Genomic DNA, 24859 nt, shown 5'->3' with positions numbered 1-24859 from the left:
TCCAACTAACGCACAGTCAAAAGGAGGATTACACAGAAGGGAAAGACCAAATATCAAAACGATGAAAGAAAAATACTAAGGGTTTGAAAGATAGAATTTAAAAACAATTAAACAGATCCCAAAACCTAATAATGATTTTAAACTAAATAGCATTTCAACATACCACAGAACTATGGAAGTACAGTAAAAATGCAAACAACTTAACACCAAATAATATTAAATATAGTAATAATGTCAGCTAGCCAGAGGAATGAATAAGGGGGAGAGGGCAGGGAGATGGCTGTCTGCTGTCCCGACAGCTGGGAAAGCCTCAATGAAGTGAGCTGGGCTAAATGTAGAATCAAAGCCTGGAACTGGGGGATAGAGGCTAAAGGCAGATTAAATCGGGAGTCTTGGAGCAAGAGGAGAGGGGTTGGAGCAAGGCGAAGGCTACTGCTGCATCACCATCTTTTTCTTCTGCTTCTTTCCCACTATCTATGCTACCCATACACTGCTCCAATGACTAACATGACAGCTGACACGGAAGCAGGCTACAGCCATCCTTCCCACCCTCCCTTGTCACGACCCATTTATTTCCCCTGGGGCTCCAAGGACAAGCCCTCATTAACTGAATCTGATGGTCTACAAGAAATAATTTATCAGTATCCAGTAATATTTGCTTACCTGGCAGAAAAGAGCTCTAACTGGCTCACAAAAACATGAACAGTTAAAAAAACAAATCACAGAGATATATGTGTGCTCTTCAATATTTTAGGAAATTTGATTCCAGTGGCAAATTGGCTTAGTAAGCTATCCAGTAAGTAACTTTCTTGTCTTTCAGAAGAAATAGTATTAGAAAGTAAGTGAAGGGTTTAAAAATAATTATATTCTTAATGATTAAATACATTCAAATGGTCTGGGTCAGTTGTGTGGAAAAAGACAAGAGCAACTCTCACTGTACTGGAGTATCTTAGTACCACTGGCCTGGCTCAGCTCTGGCTAAGTGGCAGCAAGGGCCTTCCCCTTTCCTGACTAGGACACGTACATGCCAAGCCTTGAGAGCTGCAATCTGATCTAAGTGGGTATGATTTTCTGCCACCTCTTCACTCTGCCCTTTTTTGTCTTTGTTTTTAATCTCCTTCTCCCATATCATGCTATACAAGCAAAGGGAAGACACCCATCTCTCACGAGGCTACAATGCAAAGCAATAGCCAGCCATTAGGGGGCAAGGTCGAGCCGTGCCAAACCACGGCCCCCTGTAAAAAAAAAAACACATGGTGCCATCACCAGCAAAGCCACAGGGGAGTTTTCTGACCCAGCTCAGGTATGCACTGCTAACATTTTGGGACGGGATTACTTACATTCGCGGAATCTACCCCCCTCAGTGTTAGTCATCTACAATGTCCTGAATTTTTGACTAACCACTTCCACTTATTCAGCTGAGGCACAGTTACGAACCAAGCCACCACCACCGCTAAGGTCTACAGACCCCATTCCCTCCACGCCAACATCACCTGAGGAGCCACAGAATGAAGCCTTGGTGATAGCCCCTTACCTACTACAATTCTGGTTTCAGTGGATTGTTTCTAGGTCCCTAATAATTGAAATGGCTCATGACTGGAGTTTGGAATTGGTGTTCTTGTCTAACCCGGGTGGCCTTGGCACTGGCCTAGTCATTTATGTTCTTGAACCTCCATTTCGTCATCTATAAAATAAGGAGTTTAGTGAACAGGCAGGAAAGGTAAAAGGATTTCTGCTTTACTTCCTATGATCCAATACAGTTAATTTTTTTTTTGACAAGCATGCATTAAGTATTCTTTCTTAGAAGAATTTAAAGAGTGGCTTGAAATAAATGATCTCTAACAACCCTTCCAGATATAATGATCTGAAAGTCTTAAATTCATCCAGGATCTCTGAAGCTCCCTATATGCAACCTTTATCCTTAACTTGTGGGAAAGTGCCAAGACCCCAAAGCCAACCAGTGCAGCACAGGGTCTGTGTTCAGAGAGCACTGAAAATTGAGGCCAGAGTGAGAGCAAGGGCTTTCCCTCTCTGCATAGATATAAAGACCATGGAGAGAGCCCTCTTATTGCTACACAGCTTGTGAGTTTTCATTTGCGTTTGTCAAAAGAACTTAGTATTTCCAGCTTTTTACTCTCACACTGTCATTTCATCTATTATAAAATTAGCCTCGGTGTCCCCACTGAGTCCTCGAATGGATGTCCTCGTGGAACTCTGCCCACTTACTACAGCACAGAAATAAGTTCCCTGGGATACACCTCATACTGCCCAAAACACAGCAGGGAAGCCTCTTTCTTAGGCTTCTATCATCCCACTCAGAACAGACTTACACGGTTCTCCCATGTCTAACTTTGAGACCCACTGGAAGCGCAGGTCATCTTTATATTTATGCAGTAATCTAGGAAAGGACTAAAGGATACTGCTGGAATACTGTTACTGTAGAAAGCTCTTTGGGATTTTCTCTCTTAAACTTTTATTTTGCTCCTGAAATTAGCCAAAGAACTGGATTTTCAGTTGACCATGGGTAGGTGGAGACGGAGCTTCATTGCAGATATGCCCATATAAACTCCTTCTTATCTACATGAGGCACCCTGCCCTCTTTACTATAGTTTCCAGAATTGAGAAGTGAAGTTTAGTTTCACTTATCACAAGCAAATTACACCAACGGGTAGAGGAAGGTGAACAGAATAAAGAAGCAGCAAACCTCTACCTCCAGGCTACGTCTTCCACCTTCCTCTTTCTCCCTTCTGCCTTCTCCTCCTTGTCCACTGTCTCCCAAACATTTAGCTTTTTCTTCCATTCAACACACTTACGATAAGCACCTATTATGTTTCAGGCACTAAGCAAGGTGTTGGAGGTACATCAATAAACATGGCCCATGCCCTTCAGTAACTTGCTCTTGGTGGAAGAGACATATTTAAATACTTACAAAATAAGTGACACACTTAACAGAAACCACATGAAACTATGAAAAAACTGATGCTTCTAATTAAATGGTGAATTGTATTCAACTGAATTCATAGGTGAATAATGATGAAGCATTTATTCTGACCCTTTATATGCTGCCTTAAAGGAAAACAACAGATATGATGCACCGATTTGCACAATGCCCACAGCAGATAGAAAATTTTAGTATTGTTACCTGTGCAAACTTAATTTTTGTTCACCAATAATGCTGATATATTTTATGTTCATCTTGTTCAAAAAGAAGACTTCTGAAACTTTACAGCTTCATACAAGATTTTTTTTTTAAGTGAGGAAATCGATGTGGAGGGGAAATGTGGGCAGGAAAAATTCGATGAAGCCATGGATGAGGCTGGTAAACAAAACGTAGGCTACTAAGATACTGTATACTCGGTAAGGGAAGACCACAGATTTGGCTCCAAGCATTCTAGCAGCCAAGGGAAAAAAGGAGAAACATGACCAGTTCCATGATTCACAGTGTCCACATGATAATTTTTCATGGAACTGAAACCTGAAGTAATCTCTCCCTGGGTCGTCCAACACTCTTGTTCACATACTTCTTTTTAGAATTAAATTTCTTTAATATCCAATTTTACTTTGCAGACCTTGCGTATAACTTATATTTTAAGATAACAGGTAATATATCTGCGTTATTTGTTTTAAAAGAAATAAAATTAATATTTGTATTTAGTACGCTATTTGTGCACAAAGCAACAGGGGCCAGGGAATGGGTTGTGTGTCAGGGAGCAATGACAACACACCACGATCACTGTTTTAAGACTCCACAAAAGAGAGGTTCACCTTGATGTTTTCTTGGACTGAAATCTATAGCTGTGGCTTTTCCTGACAGCATCATGCACCATGTATTCAAACCGCAAAGTACGTTTGGGGAACATATGGTGATTGATTCAACAATAAATTTCCCTGAATCTTTTGAAGACAAGTTGACAATGAAAATAATCATGATTCTAATACTTAATATCTGGGCCCCTCAGCCACAGCAGAAGCAGCCCTACCACTTATGAAGCACTTACTATATGCCTAGTGTTAGTCTACGTACTGTACATATATTGCCTCCAATCTTCAAAATAATTTAAGGATGTTAGTATTAACTATATTTTACAGATGAGGAAAAAAATGAAGGTAGTTAAGTAGCAAATATCTTTGTTTTTAAATTTTATATGATAAATTTTCCAAAATTCACAAAGGTTGAGATTTTACTATAATAGACCTCAACATATCTCACCAAGACTCAACAACTAAAGGTTCTTCCACATTTCCTTTATCTACCACTTTTTTTCAATGAAGTATTTTACAACAAACTCCAGTCATATCATTTCATCCTTGCACAAGTACATGTTTCTTAAAAAGTAAGAACAGATTCTTATTTCATCCAGTACCAAAACCAAACCCAACAAAGTCAATGATAATTTCTTGGAATCATCTAATAATCACTTGGGAGTCACAAGTCAAATATCCCCAATTTTCCCAAAAAGTCTTTTTATAGTAATTTTTATGTAATTTAGTGTGATTTTTGTCACACTAAAGAGAAATCCACACCCATTAGCAGTCACTGCCCATCCCCCCTCCCAGGCCATGGCAACCATTAATCTACTTTCCGTCTCTACAGATTTTTGTGTTCTGGACATTTCATATAAATGGAATCATAAAAACAAATGTATTTTGAGTGTCTATCAGTTTAGGTACCACTGACAGATATAGATAGGTACCAAATATATATATGACATGGTCCATGTAGGTAACAGATAAACAGTCAACAAACACCAATACATTATATGTGCCATATAAATACTACATTATGAATGCTCTCAGCTCATGGTTTTTATCTTTTCCCTCGCAAACATACATAGGAGAAATGATATTCATGTGTATGACATGTGACAAAAAGCCCAGTTTTCTGCTGGCCACAATTCTCACAATGACTAATGGTTAACCAAAAATGGTAGTTCACCATAATGGCAGCTTAGTGCCTGTGCTAACAACTCCCAGCTTTCTCTCCCTCTCAGGAACGCATGCCAGAATGCAAGTTGGAGAAACAGAGATAACATGTATTTTTAAATTTATTTTTAGTATATCATTCACAAACTTGAGCACTTTATAAGGAAGGAAGCAAAGAGCTAGTGGTTAAGGGTATAGATCCCAGAATGTACATATTCTCTAGGATCAGACTGTGTACGCCCCTTTACTACATAACAGCTATGTGACCTTCGGCAATGATATCTCTAAGTCTCAGTTTTCCCTGTATGTCAAATGGAGATATTAATAAGTATGACTGCTTTCGAGATTTAACACAGAACTCTTATGAAGAAAATCTGCTTATTAAATGTTGGTTACTGGCAATAATAATTATTATGATTATTTCCCTATTATTAACAAATCACACATGCCGCCTCAGAACTGATGGAGCCACTTCCATTTGCAGCTGTCAGCATGTGTGAAAGTGACCACCAGAAAGGAACCGATGAAGTAGCTCAATTCTCCACATCCTGGCATATTAACGTTTAAGGGCAAAAATAACCTGAACATTGAGGATTTGAGAATCAGAAACATAATCAAGATAACTGACTTGTTCCTCCCTCTGCCTCAAGATCCCCGCTAGACCCCATCACCAACTCCATGAAGCTACTTATGGTCTGAGAAGAGCACAGCTGTTAGAAATGTCCATCATCAGCAGGCTTCCCTTTCTAGCATGTTGGAGATGCAAACCACCACCCAAGAAGACCTTCTTTTGCCTGAGCTCTGTGCTCCATCACAACCTGTCATACACAGGATTTTTTTTTTTTTTTTTGCGATACGCGGGCCTCTCACTGTTGTGGCCTCTCCCGTTGCGGAGCACAGGCTCTGGACGCGCAGGCCCAGCCGCTCCGCGGCATGTGGGATCTTCCCGGACCGGGGCACGGACCCGTGTCCCCTGCATCGGCAGGCGGACTCTCAACCACTGCGCCACCAGGGAAGCCCCATACGCAGGATTTTTCACCACCCCTGGACCTCTCTCATTTGTGTGGTTACCTTTCCTTTACACTAATTACCCTTATACCATTTGTTCACTATCGTAAAATCATTTCTCTTGGCAGTAATAGGTTTAGGTAATACTCATTTAAAATTAAGTCTCAAGGAAGAAGACTGTGTCAGCAAAATTTTATTCTTTTGCATCATGGTCCTATAAGCAATAAGCTTTCTCTTCAGCTTGTATCTACTCGTGGTGCTCAATATAGCATGCAGAACAGAGTATGATGTCCCTACCACTGCTTTATTGTTTTAGTTCAGAAGCTAAAGTAAAGCAACACACAATGGGCACTTCAGAAGCTCCATGTAAACTGCAGGTATCTATTCCTTAGGGAACATGGACCATCTACCTTTGGGGAACAGAAAATGCCTCTGCTCCCCTGACACATCTGTCCCACAGAAGAGACCAAAGGGTTGGAAGGAAATTACAACACTACCAAGAATTTCCAGGGTGGCAAGGGGTTGGGGGTACATGACCACCCTGAAGACACTCATAGCACAAAATAAAAGAGCTAATATATAATATACAGAGCCTATCTTTACTTTACAGGGTGAGCCTTCTAAGCTTTAAACAATTAGCCTGTACCTGCCCAGGAGTGAAGTCCCCAAAAAATTACTACCAATTAAAATAATATACTACATACTATTTTAAAAGAATGACATAGAGACATCCATACTGAAGAAAATATCAAGATGCAGAAGAGTATGTATGGGTATTCACATATTGTTTTTAAAAAACAAAAACAGAAGAAAAAACTAGATGGAAATACTTCAGAGTCTTACCAGTGGGCCTTTGAAGTGTAGAATTTGGAGGGTAGAGAGACAGAAAATGGAGAAATCCCCTTTTTATTATATATCTCTCTGAAGAGTCTAAATTTGTTATGAGTTAATGATAAAAACACCTGGGTAATTGTTATAATATGAAATAATTTTTTATCAGCCCAAGCAATGGTTCTTTATAAACAATTCACCTTCTTGCATCAGTAAACATCAATACACATGAATAAGAAAGCCAACTAAATTAGAGGACCTGCATTATTCAAGAAGCATAAACTGCTATGTAAGGTAAATAGAAAAACAGATCAGCTGAATTTGATTTGTCCACTTGACCAGAGTTACCAGAAATTTTAACTAAAAAACATTTAAAAATAAAGTAGAGAATTAAAATAATGCAAGAATAAAATGTCATTTTCTAACTTTTCCTTTGGTCATAATCAACAGGAAGGCAAATCACAAGACAGAAATTCATGCATCTCCTGAAAAAAGTCTGATATATTTAGGGAGGAAATCCGGTTCTCTTCTCTCATTATTTCTTGAAAAAAAGCATCAGTGTTTCTTACCTGATCACAAATCAGTTCCCACTTCTTCTCATTGTCATATTGCCGCAGTAATCTGGCTTTGTCAGGGGGTAGGTTCATAGCATTCTGTGAGAAAAAAAGAGAAGAAATATGTCACATTCCACAACAGACTGCTAATGGGTAACTCACTGGCAGACCAAAGAATACTACTGTGGTTCTTTAATGACTTTTCAAATCCTAGCATCTGATTAACAGAAACACCCTATACAAGTCATTTAAACAACAAATCGGTTGAATGGGAGGAGAGAGACTCTGAAGTCCTATGTTGGGACACTGAGGTAGTCTGCTCTGAACTACAGACTTGCATTTCAGGAAAGATAATGCCTTATTTCTTCATTTAATTGCAGGCTCCCAGTCTCCTCAACAAAAGGTCAGAGGTTATTACTGAGAAGGTATTGGCCCAGTTTTTTTCCCAGGCATAAGAGTCTTTCATTTTGGACAGTGGGAACTTGATTTTGTTATATCCTTACCAAAATTTCCTTAGAAATCACAAATCAGTCCTGGAAAAGTCCTCAAAAGACCATATGTCCAGTTTCCTGCCCCCAGGGTGTTTTATTGTCCCTTGCTTCCCCGGCCATCCCAAACTGGGAGCACAGATGCTCTCTTTGGCAGTCTTTCCAGTACTTCCTTTCTTTTTCTTTTCCTAGTAGCCCTTTCTTTTTAACTGAAATATAGTTGATGTACTATATGAGGTTAGTTTCGGTGTACTATAAAATGACTTGACGTTTGCATACATTATGAGATTATTGCCACAATAAGTCTAGCAACCATCTGTCCCTACAAAGTTATTACAGTATTGTTGACCATATTCCTTATGCTGCATATTACATCCCCATGACTTATTATATAACTGGAGGTTTGTACTCTCAATTTCTTTAATTTCTATCTATCTATCTATTTATTTATTTATGGCTGCATTAGGTCTTCGTTGCTGCGCGGGCTTTCTCTAGTTGAGGTGAGAGGGGGCTACTCTTTGTTGCAATGCGCAGGCTTCTCATTGCAGTGTTTTCTCTTGTGGCAGAGCATGGGCTGTAGAAACACGGGCTTCAGTAGTTGAGGCACACGGGCTCAGCAGTTGTGGCACACGAGCTTAGTTGCTCCACGGCATGTAGGATCTTCCCGGACCGGGGCTCGAACCTGTGTCCCCAGGCGGATTCTTAACCACTGTGCCACCAGGGAAGTCCCCCAATTTCTTTTTAAAGCACTACAGCCCCACCAGACACAGAACAGAAAACACCAAAAGAAAACTCAATGAACAGAACTACTGAGAGATAGCGTCAACTTTGACTCACTTTGATAGACAACTATGAGTAAAAGAACAGATGAAAGTAAAGAAAACAACAGTGCAACTGGTTTTTGTTCCCTCTGTGAGACGACAGCACTCCTTCAGGACATATGTCACCAGCAGCAAAACCTCAATTCTCAGTTTAGCTCTATTGGTGTATGAAGTTGGGTTTGCAGTGAGAAATGTACCATGAGCTAAAAGATGTCTAGACATCAGTCTTCATAAAACCCTCCTCCATCAATACAGCACGCCTGCTACAGTGCTGATCATGATTTTCCCAGGTACATACATATGTTATTAGTCAAATGTCCCAAATAACCAACCATACACATTTTCAAGATACTTGGCTTGGGACTGAGGTGAGATCTTTGGGCACAGAACATGGCAGAGTGAGAGAGCGCCAGAAGGAATTCTTATCTGTTCCCCTGGTCTTCCTGTAAAGCTCCCATGCTCTAAACAACTGAGCCAAGTATTCAACTAATGTCTTACATGTTTAACTGCCCTAACCCCTTATATCAACACTCTAAATCATGCCTATCTCATAATAAACAATACAGCCCCTTGCGTGGGTGAATATTTGAGTAGACAAAGTCAAAGGTCTTGAACTTATAATGCTCAAGCCCCTAGTTCTCTGGAGGACTTGTACTTACAGAGAAACAGTTCCCCTTGCCACCAGTACTGTCTCATGTCATCCAGTGAAACAAATTTAACAGAGGCAATGGTGGGTGGGTTATTCTGACTTAATGGCAGAGAATTAACCTTTGATGATTTTGATAGCTATAACTCAAGCATTTTCCCCAAAGCTCAATCTAGCATCCAGACTGGTATGCCTAAGTAGGTAGTAGATATCCCACTTACTGATTTGAATCTAATAATCTCTTCACAATATTAATTTTTTAATAACCCCCAAAGCTGACAACATACTTAGAAAATCTTTGGACCCTAGAGATTTCAATGATACTGCCAAGGCTTCTCCATAGAAATAATGTGAAATGGGAAAAAATATTTTCATGTGGCCTATCTCCATGTGATATTTACTTGAACTAGAATAGAAAATAACTACTTGTATTTATTTGTAATTACAATTTTATAATGTTCAGCAACAACTCCTGGGATAAAGCAAAGGAGAATTCCATGTGTGCCTTTCTGAGGGAGCCCAACATTACTGACCATTAAATAACCAGTTTATCATTGCTTATTTGCACCCTAGAGATGGATCATTTCCCCTTAAACTGAATTTGACCCTCATGTTAGTGCCCATGGGTGTGATTATGCATTAAATAAGAACAATAAGATAATAAGGCAGGTGAAATGAGTTTTTCTCTAAGTCCTTATTATTCTCTCATGGCATAAACAGGTAAGACAAAGAATGCCTGACCTCTTACAAGGTGCCAAGCCCTGTATAAGACAGTCTGCATACACAATTTCATCTAATCTTCATAACAAACCCATGGGATAGATACAATTTTCCCCATCTTACAAATGGGAAAACAGGCCTAAGAGTGCTTGCTCAAGGTTGGACAGCTTTACAGAAAACAGGACCTAAACTTAGTCTGTTAGACTCCAAGGACAAACACTAAAAATGCCTCCAATTTTTTTTGTTTGTTTTGTTTGGTTTTTGTTTGTTTGTTCTTGTTTTTTTGCAGCAAAGTAAAATTGCAAATAACTGACCTTCTGTTACTACTCCACAAGACATTCATGCAGAAGCAGTCTGCAAACACTGCTACGGAAATTAGATGCAGGCCCTGTTGTTACTGAAAAGAGAAAGCCAAGATGCTCCTTTCTGGACCAACTTTTATTTTAATAAAACAGTCTTTCTTTCAAGTGTTTATGAAGCACCACCCTTGTACAAGCACTGTGTTCCGCAGCACAGTGGGGAACCAAACAGATACGGTCCCCATGGAGCATCATATTATAATAAGAGAGGTAAAGATGAAACAAACTAATCTTCTCAAACTCTTGATAAGTCTTGACAGAGGTTATCAGAGGGCAACTTTAGATTGAACCATCTGGAAAGACCTCTCAAGGAAAAGGTAACATTAAGATAAGACCTAGAAATGAGAAGAGGTGAGCAAGGTAAAGAGTGGATGGCAGCATTTGGGGCAGAGAAAACAGGGAAAAGACACTAAGGTAAGAAACAGCTGGACACATCAAAGCTGAAAGTGGGCTTCCCTGGTGGCACAGTGGTTGAGAGTCTGCCTGCCGATGCAGGGGACACGGGTTCGTGCCCTGGTCCGGGAGGATCCCACATGCCGCGGAGCGGCTGGGCCCGTGAGCCATGGCCGCTGAGCCTGCGTGTCCGGAGCCTGTGCTCCGCAACAGGAGAGGCCACAACAGTGAGAGACCCACATACCGCAAAAAAACCCCAAAAAACAAAAAACAAAGAGCTGAAAGTGAGTCAGTGTGGCTGGAGAGAAAGTAAAAGAGAAGGAATGAGGGAAAGATAAAGTTGGAGAGGTGAGTCAAGGCTGTGTCATGCCCAGCCACGAAGGACTGGAGTAAAGACTTTTCCTTTGACCTAAAGTGCAGTGAGAAACCAGTGAAGGCTTGTAAGCATGAGATGACATAAACAGGTGAGTGTTACACAGATTGCTGTGGGTGCTATATGGAGAACGGATTAGAAACAACACAAGTGGAAGCAGGGGAGCCAGTTAGGAGGCCAGGGCAGTAGTTCAGATGAATGGTGGTGGCTGAGACAAAGCAGATGGCACATCAACTGAAGTAGGTGGACAGATGTCAGAAACAGGACATGAAATTGACTGGGTAGACTTAAGGGCTGAGGAAGGACATCTGGCTTCTACCTGGAGTCACTAGGTGAATGCTGGTCTCCTTAATGAGAGGGGCACACTGCAAAGGCGGCGCAAATCTGGAGGAGGTGGTGAAGAATAAGACTTCTAAATGGCCCTGGTTAGGTCTAAGATAGCTAGGAAACATCCAAGAGAACAGTCAAGCAGGCAAGTACGTACACAATTCTGAAGGTCAGAAGAAGGGTCTGCATCTTTCTGAAGGAGAAGAGTCTTAAGAAATCTTTTTGAACCTGATGACTAGTTATTGTCAGAGAAGTTATTCAGCATCAATACACCAAAACTAAAACTGTACTTGGTAATCATTCACCAAGCATCTAAAATCACCCCTTCCACGGGTCAAGCCTCTGAGCAGTTCAGGCGTACATTGCCCAGCTTAATAATTCTACAGGGACCGCAAGGAAGCAGCTCCATCTAAAATCAGACCCTGCAGAGAGGCCTGGTTAAAGTTTAGGGCTGTTGTGATTAGCTGGCAAGAACTGCCCGTAGACTTTTTAGAGGGAACTCATTCCCTTTGTGCTGTAAAGGGCAGGCCTCTGGAGTCCAAGCTAAATGTTTGTGCAGGTAATTCCTAAGAGCCCAAGCTATTTTCTGAGGAAAGTATTGGCTCTCTTTCCAGGCACTATTACTGCCTGTATCAAAATGGATTGCCCTTCTGTCTGGTAGAAAATGTACAACTTGCAAGTTGTGCTAACACAGTGACAACTCCACCTCATCCATACTTAGTGACATCTTGACACAGGGCTCTCCTGTCCTTCCTTTCCTCTGTCAATCCATCCAATATGTAAGCACTGGGCTTTGACCACCTTCCAGCATATCTGCACTGCAGGCACAGGAGAGAATTTAATCACGAAGTTGCTGCACTCAAGTACATGCCAAAAGTCCACTGAAGACATATGATATTTGAGTTGAAAAGTTTAGTGGATGTTAATTATATATTTTCTAGACTGTATAAGTTCCTAGCTCAAATAAATTAGATCATCCAAGAGCATTTTTTTTTCTGTGAGGAATGTCCCTTGCCTTTCCACCTGGCAAACTTTAAGAATCAGCTCAAATATCATTTATCACTAGAACCTTCTCCCAACTACTCCAAGAAAACATACCCTCTCGTTGGGCTCTGACAGCCGTGTATACATCTCTCCTTTACAGCACCACACACACTGTGCCCTAATCATCTGTTTGCCTACCTGAATTCCCCCATGGACTAAATACTTCAAGGACAACTTCTTTTGTTAACCCCCAATATCAGGCACAGTACATGGCAGACAGTAGGCACTAAACAAGTTGCTCAATCAATGAAAAGCAAACTAACTCAGTCATGCTGTTCAGTCTGAAAATATCTTCACTGATTTAGCATTTATGCTTCAGCTACTAACAAAGTCTACACACTTAAGAGCATTTGTTTCTTATAAAACCTCAGTCAATGACAATGTCTATTACTTACTAATAATTATCTTTCAAACAGGAATTCATGGGGGGAAATATCTTCAAGTTCAATGCTAGCAACATTTCCTTGAAAAGAAAAATATTTTAGGCATTCTTCTGCCACATCTAATAAACCATGCAACCTGCACTTTGTTTTGTTTTTGTTGCCAGTAAACTCAAATCAGTATCAACTGTAATAATTCGTCTGATCCAAGGGGTAGTTACCTTTATGGTCTATATTCTGGTTTTATCCTTACCTATACTATTTTACATGGTTTTTAAATGCACTTTCTATCTTAGAAACTTTTAAAAATAGAAGATTTAATGACTCGATAACAACGGAATATGCAAGTGCCTGGGTGCTTCATGGAGAAATTAATTATGGTTAAAAGAGTCTCTGAGAGTCTATACATTAGAAGTGATACTTATAGATGAATTATCATATACAACACAGAGCAGAATGAAGGTATCCAAACCATTCAGAACCAAATAAACCCATGCCCTAGAAATAGAGTTTTCTGGTCTCAGCTCTTGTCCTGGGTTCATGGGAACAACAAAAACTTGCAAAATATCCTTCTTTTCCCCTGATATCCTCAAGGCTCCTGTTGAGAAACCCAGAGCCATATGCAGTTACAGTAGTGAAAGTGAATCATATCAAATACACCTTATGTAATATAGTTTTGTTCTTATAATCTCTAAATTAAAGCTTTCAAGTATTAAGTCACCAGACTCCACGATGGAAACTCTTCTGTTACACAACCTCACCTGCATACACTTTACAAGCAGTGTTGCTTATGGAAGTAGGGAAAAGACGGCACTAGAGTAAGAGCTGAGACCACCAATGGCAGTTCTTGAATGATAAAGGTACAAACACTTACGAGAACTCAAATGAAGGAGCCATTACTCTTTTTTTAATGTGTGGTAAGTAACACATAATACAAAATTTGCCTTTTTAACCATGTTTAAGTGTACAGTTCAGTAGTGTTAACTAAATTCACAGTGTCATGTAACAGTTCTCTACAACTTTTTCATCTTACAGAACTGGAACTCTATACCCTGATTAACTCCCCTTTCTCCCACTCCCTGGAACCATTACTTTTTGCTACAAAAAGCAAGGAAGTGTGATGGATTCCAACTGGACGGTTGGGCAGCGCAGTAAAGAACTGCATTTAGGGGCCTCCCTGGTGGCGCAGTGGTTGAGAGTCCGCCTGCCGATGCAGGGGATACGGGTTCGTGCCCCGGTCTGGGAGGATCCCATATGCCGCGGAGCGGCTGGGCCCGTGAGCCATGGCCGCTGAGCCTGCGCATCGGGAGCCTGTGCTCCGCAACGGGAGAGGCCACAACAGTGAGAGGCCCGCGTACCGCAAAAAAAAAAAAAAAAAAAAAAAAGAACTGCATTTAATGAGGCAGTGTGGGGCAGGGATTTACTAGTTGGGCTTTGGAGTTAGACGAGCTGGATTCCACCTTGACTTTATCACTTATTACTGGTGATCTTGGACCACATAACTTGAATCACAAAGCAAATCCAGAGTTGAAAAAGCCAGTAAATGAAATTCAAAACTGAAGGTCAGAATCCAGTCAGAATCCAAGCTAAGGGTTAAAAACAACAAGATGTAACATTTATTGACGGTTTGATACATCTCAGGCCCTTAAGCTCTTTGCATTCATTATCCAACATAATCTGCTTTAAAATCATGACAAGCAGGTATTATCTTCTCCATTCAACAGAGAAGAAAACTAAAGGGCAGGAAGGTTAAGTAGCTCTTCCACACAGGAGACAGGTGAAAAATTCCAAGGCTCAAAAGAGAGGTCTGTATGATCACCCTATTTCCCTGACATTTAAGCTATAATGTTTCTAAAATATGACCTGAGCAAAGCATACCAACAATTCTACTTGAATAACCAGAGACACAGTCATTCGCCTGCAAGGGTAAGGTGAAACTGCACATATTTATTAATATTTTTAATAAGCTATTAACATTTTCAGACAAAATACTGGCACTTTAACAGAATCCTTCAATTTCTTTAAAAATATAAACTATAAAACACGTCCCCGTCCAAAGTTAGTGGATCAAATCTGTAGATAGCCAGGTACTGACTGTCTCAATTTCACAAACACTTAATAAACCCTATAAAATATCAAATGAAGGCAGAGATACAAATATGAGGTAAACTCAGGCTTCAATGATGCGGAAGGAGAGAAGATAAATACACCAATACACAACTGAACATGTTATGTGATATAACCGAACTGCAGAGAAGAAGCCATTACTTTTTGTTAAGGAAAGCAAGAAATGCTATGGACTGGGCTTGGATGTGTGGGGAGAGCATAAAGATTGGCATTTAACGGCATAATATGGTTTTTAATATTTGGGCTCTGAAGATGGGCCACTTGGGGTGCGATCCTAGGTACATTATTTAAACTAAACCTCAGTTTCCTCACTCGAAAAAAATGGAGATGGTGGTGGTGATACGAGAAGGATGATGATGGTGGTGATGATCCTACCCGTCTCACAAAGTTTGAGAAAAATTAAATTGGATAATGCTCATAGTTAGCATAGAGTAAGTACATGGAAAGCAGTCAATATATTAGATGTTATTATTCTCATTATTTTAGGTGAACAGAGGTATGAATATAGCGTGAACAGAGGTATGAATACAGAAGGCAGAGGACTGCGAACCACACAGAATAAATCAGAGGGTAAGGAGTGGGTCCTGTGAGACCAAGTTAGAAAGGCAGGGTCCTGGACACCAGAGCACAGACTTTCAAATTTACTCGACAGGCAGTGGTAAATCATCAGCCAAGGAAATGTTTAGGAAAAGCCAACCTTGGGGACCTCAAACCACACTAGGTAAAGGGTTGCCCCTCCTCTGTTAATTCTTCCCAGATTGCCGATTTTCCTTATACCATAATTGGGACATCAAGTTGAGTCACTTGATACTGAATAATGCACCAATTCTCCTATGAGTTCACTTAAAATTGCAACATCTGAGGCAGCAGGAGGGTGGCTGCAAATTCAATACATGATCCACCCTCCATTCAACTAACCCCAAAGCCATTTCCTTCCATGCCCCATGTTCTTGTTCCAAGCAACTACCTGACATCCTAGATTTTAATATACTCCTAGCCTAGAGAATGCTGCTGAAATACAGTCAGCTTCTTTCCTGGCACAGGACTCAGGCAGCCAGCCAAATAGTTCCCCAAAGCAAAGCATCAGTCAGTCATCTTTCATTGTCACTGTTATTTTTATTTAATCATTGAGGGTATTAATATCATTCATGTGCCAGCGAAACCCACAATAAGAGAAATCAGCCTGCCCCCTGATCTAGTTACATCTTCAAAATGAAATCTGACTGGAAAGCTGTCCTTTCTGGGGAACCTGTGAGAATGACACATTTCTCTTATCTCCCATTCACAATTTTAGCTACAGTCTGCTTTCTTGGAAGGCTTTCTTTTAGGACTGACCTAAATACAAAGGACTCCTCCATAACATTTTTATAATCGAAAAAGTACAGAGCTGGAAGCTTGTGATATTTTAGTCCTATTCTGTTTTTTAGAGGTGACCAAACAGACTCCAGAAAATGAAGGCAATGTTCAAGTTCGTTTAACTGGTTATTACCAGAGACAGAAAAAGAATCTGAGCCAACATGCCTTCTTTTCCCACTATCAAGAAAGAAAGCCCACTTATATCTGTCGCGTGTGTGCGTGCACGTATGCACATATATTTTAGAAAATCCAATCAGATAATGCCCGTAGAGTAGTTAGCACAAAGTTCTGCACACAGTAAGCACTCAGTACATGTTTGACATTGCTACTCTTGTTATTATCATTTTAAGGAATACATGGAATTACTATTATGCTCTCCTCCTACTTCAGTAAGCCTCCATCCTTCCTGACTACACAAGTTTATTTATACCATAATAATAAGTACCAGCACTTGCCACTGTCTCCACCATTCCTCCTTGACTTGGGGCTTTGTATTCAGAGAACAATTCATTTTATTTGTAAAATTATAAACCTCTACAAACTTACACATTTGTTTTTACCGATAAACACAAACTAAAACAAAAATTTCCCGAAGTCGCTTATGAATTACCTACTGTTTTAAATTAATCACACTTTCACTACCCTTAGTAAAGTGTTGATTGTATATATATGTTCATATTATTTATATTTAATTGCAAGGTCAGAGCATCATCAATAAGGGTGAAGTGGATGGGAGAGCCCATGTTATCTACAGAATAGGAGGGCATAACTATAGTAGTCTAGGCCAAGTTTTCCTGTGGCCCATCTTTCTGCTACTCCCTATATCAGTAGCTTAAGTGATTCAAAACCCAGCAGATGCCAAAACCACACATTCCTCCTCTGGCCATCATGCCAACTCCTGAAATACAGATTCTTACCATATTCAAACACAAAGGGAATAAATGGAAAGAAACACTCATTCAAGCTCTTTCAAACCTCATATCTGATTTCCATTAGAGAGACCTGATATCTGATTCCTTGACATGTTTCTGGAACCCAGTTGTTTACCCCCTGTCTGCCAACTGCTATTCCAGGAAGTGTCCACCTGCACACACTTGTGTAGTCGGATGGGGAGTTACCCAAGAGGCCACATTTAAGATGTTAGAAAACTGTTTCATGGGCAATCATTTGACAATATAAGAGCGAATATAAGGTTTGCTGGCACAGTCAAAATCCAGAGAAAGGGTTCTTGGTCTATTGATAAATATCAACATCCTATGACATAAAATTCCTTAGAGTAAAAACGTTTTGAGAATTGAAGATACCGAACTCAAATTAATTGCAACATATTAGATAGCTGGATTCCATCACAATCAAGCCATAAGAATGGTATCTCTATCACCTGCTGACCTAAAACAAGTATATTTTTTCACCCTGCCCAATTCCCCCGATAGCCTGGCCTCCTTCTCCCCCAACCCCTTCCCAGCAGCAAGCCTCCACTTCCCTTCTTAGATCACTAGGATCATCGATAGTCGCTTCTTCCCTTTCACAGCAATCACTCCAGAAGATTACTGAACCTGGGCTCCATATTCAAGGTTGGCGCAACTTAACTGCCTCACGCTCTTCCATTTCACGATGTAGATAATCAAAGGAAGAAAACAGTTCAAGTTTATGCTCACCTAATATCACATCTTTTGAGATAACAGGAAAAAGATTATCCTTTGATTTAAAATAAAGACTTCTGGGCTTCCCTGGTGGTGCAGTGGTTAAGAATCCATCTGCCAATGCAGGGGACACGGGTTCAAGCCCTGGTCCAGGAAGATCCCGTGCACCTAGAGCCCGTGCTCCGCAGCAAGAGAAGCCACCGCAATGAGCAGCCCGCGCACTGCAACGAAGAGTAGCCTCCACTCACTGCAACTAGAGAAAGCCCACACACAGCAACGAAGGCCCAACACAGCCAAAAATAAATAAATTAAATAAATTTAAAAAGAAAAGCAATTAGGATTAAAAGTTTCCATTTAAAAAAATTAAAAATAAAAATAAAGGTTTCTGCCATGATTGTGACCAAAAATTACAGCCTCAATTCTATAGCTCTTCATTTGTAAATAGTCACAACTTTAAGGGCAGACTTGCTGTCATAGACAGAACAATGGCCCCCAAAGATATCCTCACTAATTCCAAGAACCTGTGAATGTTTCCTTACATATTAAACTGATATTTGTAGATGTGGGGTGGGGGGGGAACCGATGTAATCACAAAGGTCTTTAAAAGTGGAAGTATAATAATTTTCTTAAAAACCGGAGGTTGGTGAAGACATAGAGATATTGGAACCCTTGTATATACATTATTGTTAAGAATGTAAAATGGTGCAGCCATTGCGGAAAACAGTGTGGTGGTCCTTCAAAAAGTTAAGCATAGAATTAACAGCTAACCCTACACAATTTCCCTCCTAAGTATATAACATATCCAAAAGAATCAAAAACAGAGATTCACACAGATACCTGTACACCAATATTTACAGCAGCATCGTTCACAATAGCCAAAAGGTGGAAACAAGCCAAGTGTCCATCAACGAATGAATGAATAAACAAAATGTGGTATATTTTATATATACAACAGAATATTATTCAGCCACAAAAAGGAATGACATTCTGATACATACTATAACATAGATGAACCTTGAATGTACACTTCAATGAAAGAAGCCAGACACAAAAGGTCAAATACTGTATGATTCTATTTATATGAAAGATGTAGAATAGGCAAAAACAGAGACAAAAAGTATATTAGGACTTATCAGCAGCTGGAGGGAGTGCAGAATGGGGATGATTGTTTAATGAGTATAGAGTTTCTGTTTGGAGTGATGAAGAATTTTGGAAACAGGTAGTGGTGATAGTTGCATGACACTGTTAATTACTTAATGTCACTGAATTGTACACTAAAAAAATGGTTAGAATGGTAAACTTCATGTTATGGATATTTTACCACAATAAAAAAAAAAATAGTAGAAGGTGGCAGACCAGAGTCAGAGGGGAGAAGTCAGAGTAATACAATGTGAAGGACTTGACCAGCCAATGCTGGCTTTGAAGATGAAGGGGCCACAGGCCAAGAAGTATGGTCAGCCCCTAGAAGCTAAAAAGGGCAAAGAAATGGACTCCCCCCTAGAGCTTCTAGAAATGGAGCCCTGCTAAAGGGCCTGCTTTTCACCCAGTAAGACCCCTGTCAGACTTCTAACCTACAAAAGTATCAGATAATTAAATTAAGTTGTTTAAAGCCACTATGTTCACGGTAATTGGTTACAGAAGCAACGGAAAACTAATACTCTGGCTGACAATATTTTGGCTCCCCCAATGCACAGCTTCCCTCTTTCCGCAACACCAAACTCCAAAATTTTCATGTCCGCATCTCACTGCCAATGATCAGATGCATGGTTTCCATTTCATATGTTGTAGATTTAAACAGATAAAAGCTAGTACTTAATTCAATTACAGTAGGAAATGGAAAATCTTGGGGGACTAGACAATGTCCTAAGATTAAATTACTGAAAAACCTAAAAATAAAACTACCAGCGCATGAAGACGACATGGTAGGAAATAAAACTCAACACTATCCATACAACCAGAACAACACTGGCACAATTTAGGTTTCACCACAACAAATGTTCATCAGACCCTATTTCAAAAGATTCATAGCGTCTCTGAAGACAAGCCCCGTCAACACAAGCAGGAAAATTAAGTCTTGAATGGCAGGGCTTCTGACATGAGACGAGTCTTGGCTGTTCTGCTCCTGATTTTCCCCTCATTAACCTGCTAGGTAGCTTTTTGGTCCTTATCCCATAATTGTAGAAAAGACCATCAAGTAAATTTTTGTGTCAACGTGAACAACCTCCCGGTATTAAAAGCACTACTTTAAGTACAGTTTATTATAAATCAGTTAATTCAAAAAAACTGTTAAAAAATAAATTAAAAAAAACCTTGGGCTTCCCTGGTGGCACAGTGGTTGAGAGTCCACCTGCCGATGCAGGGGACACAGGTTCATGCCCCGGTCCGGGAAGATGCCACATGTCGCGGAGCGGCTGGGCCTGTGAGCCATGGCAGCTGAGCCTGCGCGTCCGGAGCCTGTGCTCCACAATGGGAGAGGCCACGACAGTGAGAGGCTCGCGTACCACAAAAAAAAAAAAAAAAAAAAAACCTTGATAAACCAATTTAAAGACTTTAATAAGTAAAATAATGTGTGGGCAAAACACCATTTACTGTTTTGAATTACTATTTAAATGCCTTTATTTACTATTAAAATATCGTACTGATTTTAAGTAAAAAAAAAAAAGCACTACTTTAATGCTGCTGGTATTTTTGTGGTCGGTACCAACAATCAGCAAGTTAATTCACACACATGATGTCTAATGGGAGACTTTTCTATTTAAATTTTTTTAAAGTGCTTAACTGTCATAAAAACGGAAGAATTCCCCAAATAACTGACAGTAAGAATAAAAATATTCAACAACTTCAAAATCGTTTTGAGGGTTCCACTGGTCACGTTCTACTTTACTGATTTATCCTCCTGCCCCTACAACACTGCAAGTCCTTGGACAGAAGTCCTCTTTATAGCCCCAGCCCCCAGCAAAGAGCCTAACACTCAGGTGGTACATAACAATTGTGTGCCGAATTCTTCTCAGCCACACAAGCCATATTTTAATAAACTAAAGACATCACTCCTCCAAAATCTTTTACCTTCTTTTTAACTAATAAAAGATTAGGGCCACAAGAGAAGTGTCAGACTCAGCCATCATCTATTTGCAGGTGGTTATTAAATATTATAGAATACTACCAACAATGCCTATTTAAATCCTATAAAGTAAATATATATATATATATATATATATATATATATATATATATATATATATTTAAAAGGTCCAAAATGTATCTTATCCTCCAGCTGGTACCTGATCTGCCCATTCTACAGCCCCTACTCCATCCTAGTCCTCCACCAAAATCTACATCTCCACCTAGGTCCTGGGTCTTCCAGTACTACAGTCCACCCTTAAATAACACAGTTATTCAAGGGGTGGGGTGGGGAGGGAACCCTCCCCACAGTCAAAAATCCATGTATAACTTATAATTGGCCCTCCACATTTGTGGTTTTGCATCCATGGGTTCAACCAACTGTAGATTATGTAATTCTGTGGTATCTACTATGAAAAAAATCCTTGTATAAGTAGACCCACACAGTTCAAACCCGTTTTCTTCAAGGGTCAACTGTACTTGTTTTGGGGACCAAACATGATTGTGTATGTTGTCCTACCATTTCACACGTGTACGCTTTTTCTCCAATGAGAAGGAAAGTTTCCCAGCATACTGTGATATCTTCTACAGTACTTAGGACATGGGCAGACACATAAAACATTTAACAAACATCCATGAGTTAAGTAAACATTCCCAAAGTACCAGCCAAACCCAAACCTTCTGATGTTTGGTATATGGTACTTTAGATTTTACACATGTACTGCAAAACAACTATGACATTAAATAATAGAGTATTTATTAAACAGCTGAACTAAATCATATATTACAAACATGAACTCTCAGATACTGGGGAAGAGGTATCTCTTGTGTGGGGTGTAGGTTTTCAATCTTTGTTGTTTCCAACTAGGAGAGTGTGAAATAAGATCCACGTCATTTGATTTATTCCTGGTTTTATATTCTCACAATACAGCGATATGTTCTAGGCATAAAGTGCTACTTGTGTATGATCTGGTCTCAGTCCAAAATGAGGAAGAATGGTCACATTTGCACTGCATGCACGAAGAAAAGCAACAAGAACAAAACACCTTCCAGGGAATGCAAACACCTGCATTTATAGACAACGGATTTCTGGGAAGCAGCCCCCAGGGTGTGCACTACTCAATTCTAAGTGCTAGACTTGGGTGTGTGCAAGAAAGAAGAACGAGAAAGCACACAAGCAAGAGGGATGAAGAGGCGGAGGGGCAGGGGTGGGGAGGATCCGACTGCATGGATCCCCTGTGCTTCTCAGCTGGGTAAACCACAACAGTAGGCCTGGGGGACGTGACCCTGGCTGCTGAACTCAGCACACCCCCTCAATATGTTCTGGATGTAAATACTTTTCTGTTTCCTACAAAGCAGTGTTATGCTTCTCCAAGAGAGCTAGAAGTATTTGGAAAAAATGCCAAAATATGACAGTGGCCATTTAATCTTTGCATTCTTACATTCTGTAACAACTCTACTCTCCTGACTTGAGATAAACCATACCCAAGTCACCGTGAACCAATTTATCCTACTGCAAATTACACCTCAGGTTCAAGTCCTAAGGATCCCAGGGGTAAAGCAATACAATTTATTCAGTAATCTCCACCCAAAGAGTTTGCCAACTTGGAGCGCGACTCTGATTTGGATTTGTCTTCTTCCAGAGAGGAATTCAACTCCACGTGAACTCCAGTGTAAATGAACCACTGTTGGATATTAAGCTTTAAGGAGAAGTGACAGGATCAAGAGAACTTCCAATCTGTGACTTGAAAAACTACCTAGTACTTACTTTACTTCCTAAGTGAATCTTTATAACCTGGTCCTGAGATGCAGCCCTCCACACACGCTCCTAGCTCAGGGGTCTGTAAGGCCTGTGCCACTGCAATGTTGCATCCTAGCCAGCGGGCCCACTGACAAATAGGTCCATTCATTCTCCCTTTTTCTCTTCTATACATATATTTATAAATGGTAAGCACAATATATTCTCTGTTATTCCACATGGTTGGCCAATAAAGACACTGTTTAATAGAGAGGTGCCACACATACCATGCATGATTTTAAAATGAATAGGATTTATCAAAATATATGAACACAAAAGCCATATTATCATAACTTAATCTTTCTTTAATGACTCTGAAAAAACTCCAAGATTTTACAGTGTTTTCTGGTCATCCCTATAGATAACAATAATAAGCTTTGTGGTTGGAATTACTGAGGTCTGGGTTCAAATTCCAGTTCCTAGCAGTTCATTTTGACAAGTAAATAAATTTCTCTGAGTATCAGCATCTTCTTCTGAAAATGAGGACAGAAGAACCTCCCTGTTAGGGTCACCGTGAAACATGTATACCTCTCATAGCAGGAGACACATGGACAGCAGTGTGGTGTCTATGGAAGAGACTGTGGCTGGGGACAAAGACTGGCCTTCAGAGCTTAAAAAAAAAAAATAGAACTTGAGTTTATATCCTAGAAGTGAACTTACTTGCTGTATGTTCACTAGCAAGTCACTTAACTTTTTTTAACTTTAATTTCCTCACTTGTAAAAGGAGGATGCTATCTACTCCAGGGGTATTTCCAGAGGAGGCTGACAGAAGAGGCTTTATACAGTAGGGTTGCTATGAAAACTAAACATTCAATGAGTGAACACATGTAAAATGTGGCATTAAGTTCAGTACCTGACATAGGGGTTCAATAAACTTGTAGCTATGTGTACCAGAATCCAATACAACTAAATTCAAGCAGGGGGGTGAGGGAGATGGGTGCATCCCAAAGACAGTATCTTTGAGAGCTTCTCAACACACTTGTAAGACTTTCTGGCACTGTAAATACAATGCATTTTAGCTAGTAGTCCAAATGATGAACTTAAGAGAAATGTCTATATTTGTGGTTCCTAAACTGGGTGCCAGAGCATCCCAACACACTATGACAATCCCACAGGGAAACGGCAGAATTATTTTAAATTTTTGAAGGAAGCAACAAAACTCAAACTCTACTGACACCACTACTACCCTGAAGTAGCTCAGTTTTTATTTTAATTGCACTATATTCCTTCCCATAATGGCGTACCTTTGCCAAGTTGATTTTCTTTTAGCAGTTGCTGTGATAGAAAGCAAGTCTTGGGAAAAATGGAAATTCAACAGGAAATGACAGTGACAGTATCGAATCGGAATTCAAGGTTAGAGAAGTCATGCAGTGCCCCACAGATACAGACATCATATTTATATGTAACTGTGTGTCTTTTTTTTTAAGGAATACAGTGAAAGTATTTTTCTTTCAATTTACATGTAATTATTTTCTCAAACAGCCACTAAGTCATTAGGACATAAACACTTATTAAGTTGCTTGGATATACACACTTATCAAACAGAGTACCATAGGTATTCCTTTTGGCCTCAGGCACCATAAAAAATTGCTGAGACACCAAAGGCACTGTGAACCGATAAAGTGTGGAAACCTCTGGTCTAGATTACATCCACGCTTTCCTCCTATCACACCTGATGACAGCTTTCTGGGAGGTATTCTACAATAAAAGGAACCTCTATAAAGAATTTTAAGCTTTCATCTTGAGCCATATATGTGAAGTTGACGAGAAAAATATACATAAAATTTTTTCAACTAGATATATAAAGTTTTATCATAAAGAGATTTCTCTGGGGGTTCCATGTAAACAAAGTATCACATGATATGTATCACCCTAATCACCCTCGTAAACAAACTTCATTTTAGATCTTTTATTTATTTATTTATTTATTTATTTATTTATTTATTTA

The 24859-nt window shown here is 39.8% G+C and overlaps 1 protein-coding gene across 3 annotated transcripts in view; it reads right to left on the bottom strand.

Moving 5' to 3' along the window:
* The window catches only part of FMNL2 (formin like 2), a 311735-nt gene that overhangs the window by 127967 nt on the left and 158909 nt on the right, over window positions 1–24859 (bottom strand). For all 3 annotated transcript variants that reach the window (XM_082630361.1, XM_082630362.1, XM_082630363.1), the window contains exon 2: window positions 7332–7415. In XM_082630361.1, coding sequence (XP_082486487.1) covers window positions 7332–7415 — 84 coding nt within the window. The remainder of the gene's footprint in view (window positions 1–7331; window positions 7416–24859) is intronic.

This window comes from Mesoplodon mirus (genome assembly GCF_964341445.2).
Source record: "Mesoplodon mirus genome assembly, chromosome: 8".
Classification (NCBI taxonomy): domain Eukaryota; kingdom Metazoa; phylum Chordata; class Mammalia; order Artiodactyla; family Ziphiidae; genus Mesoplodon; species Mesoplodon mirus.
Note: the sequence above shows the minus strand (reverse complement) of the source record. Positions and strands in the feature narration are given on the sequence as shown.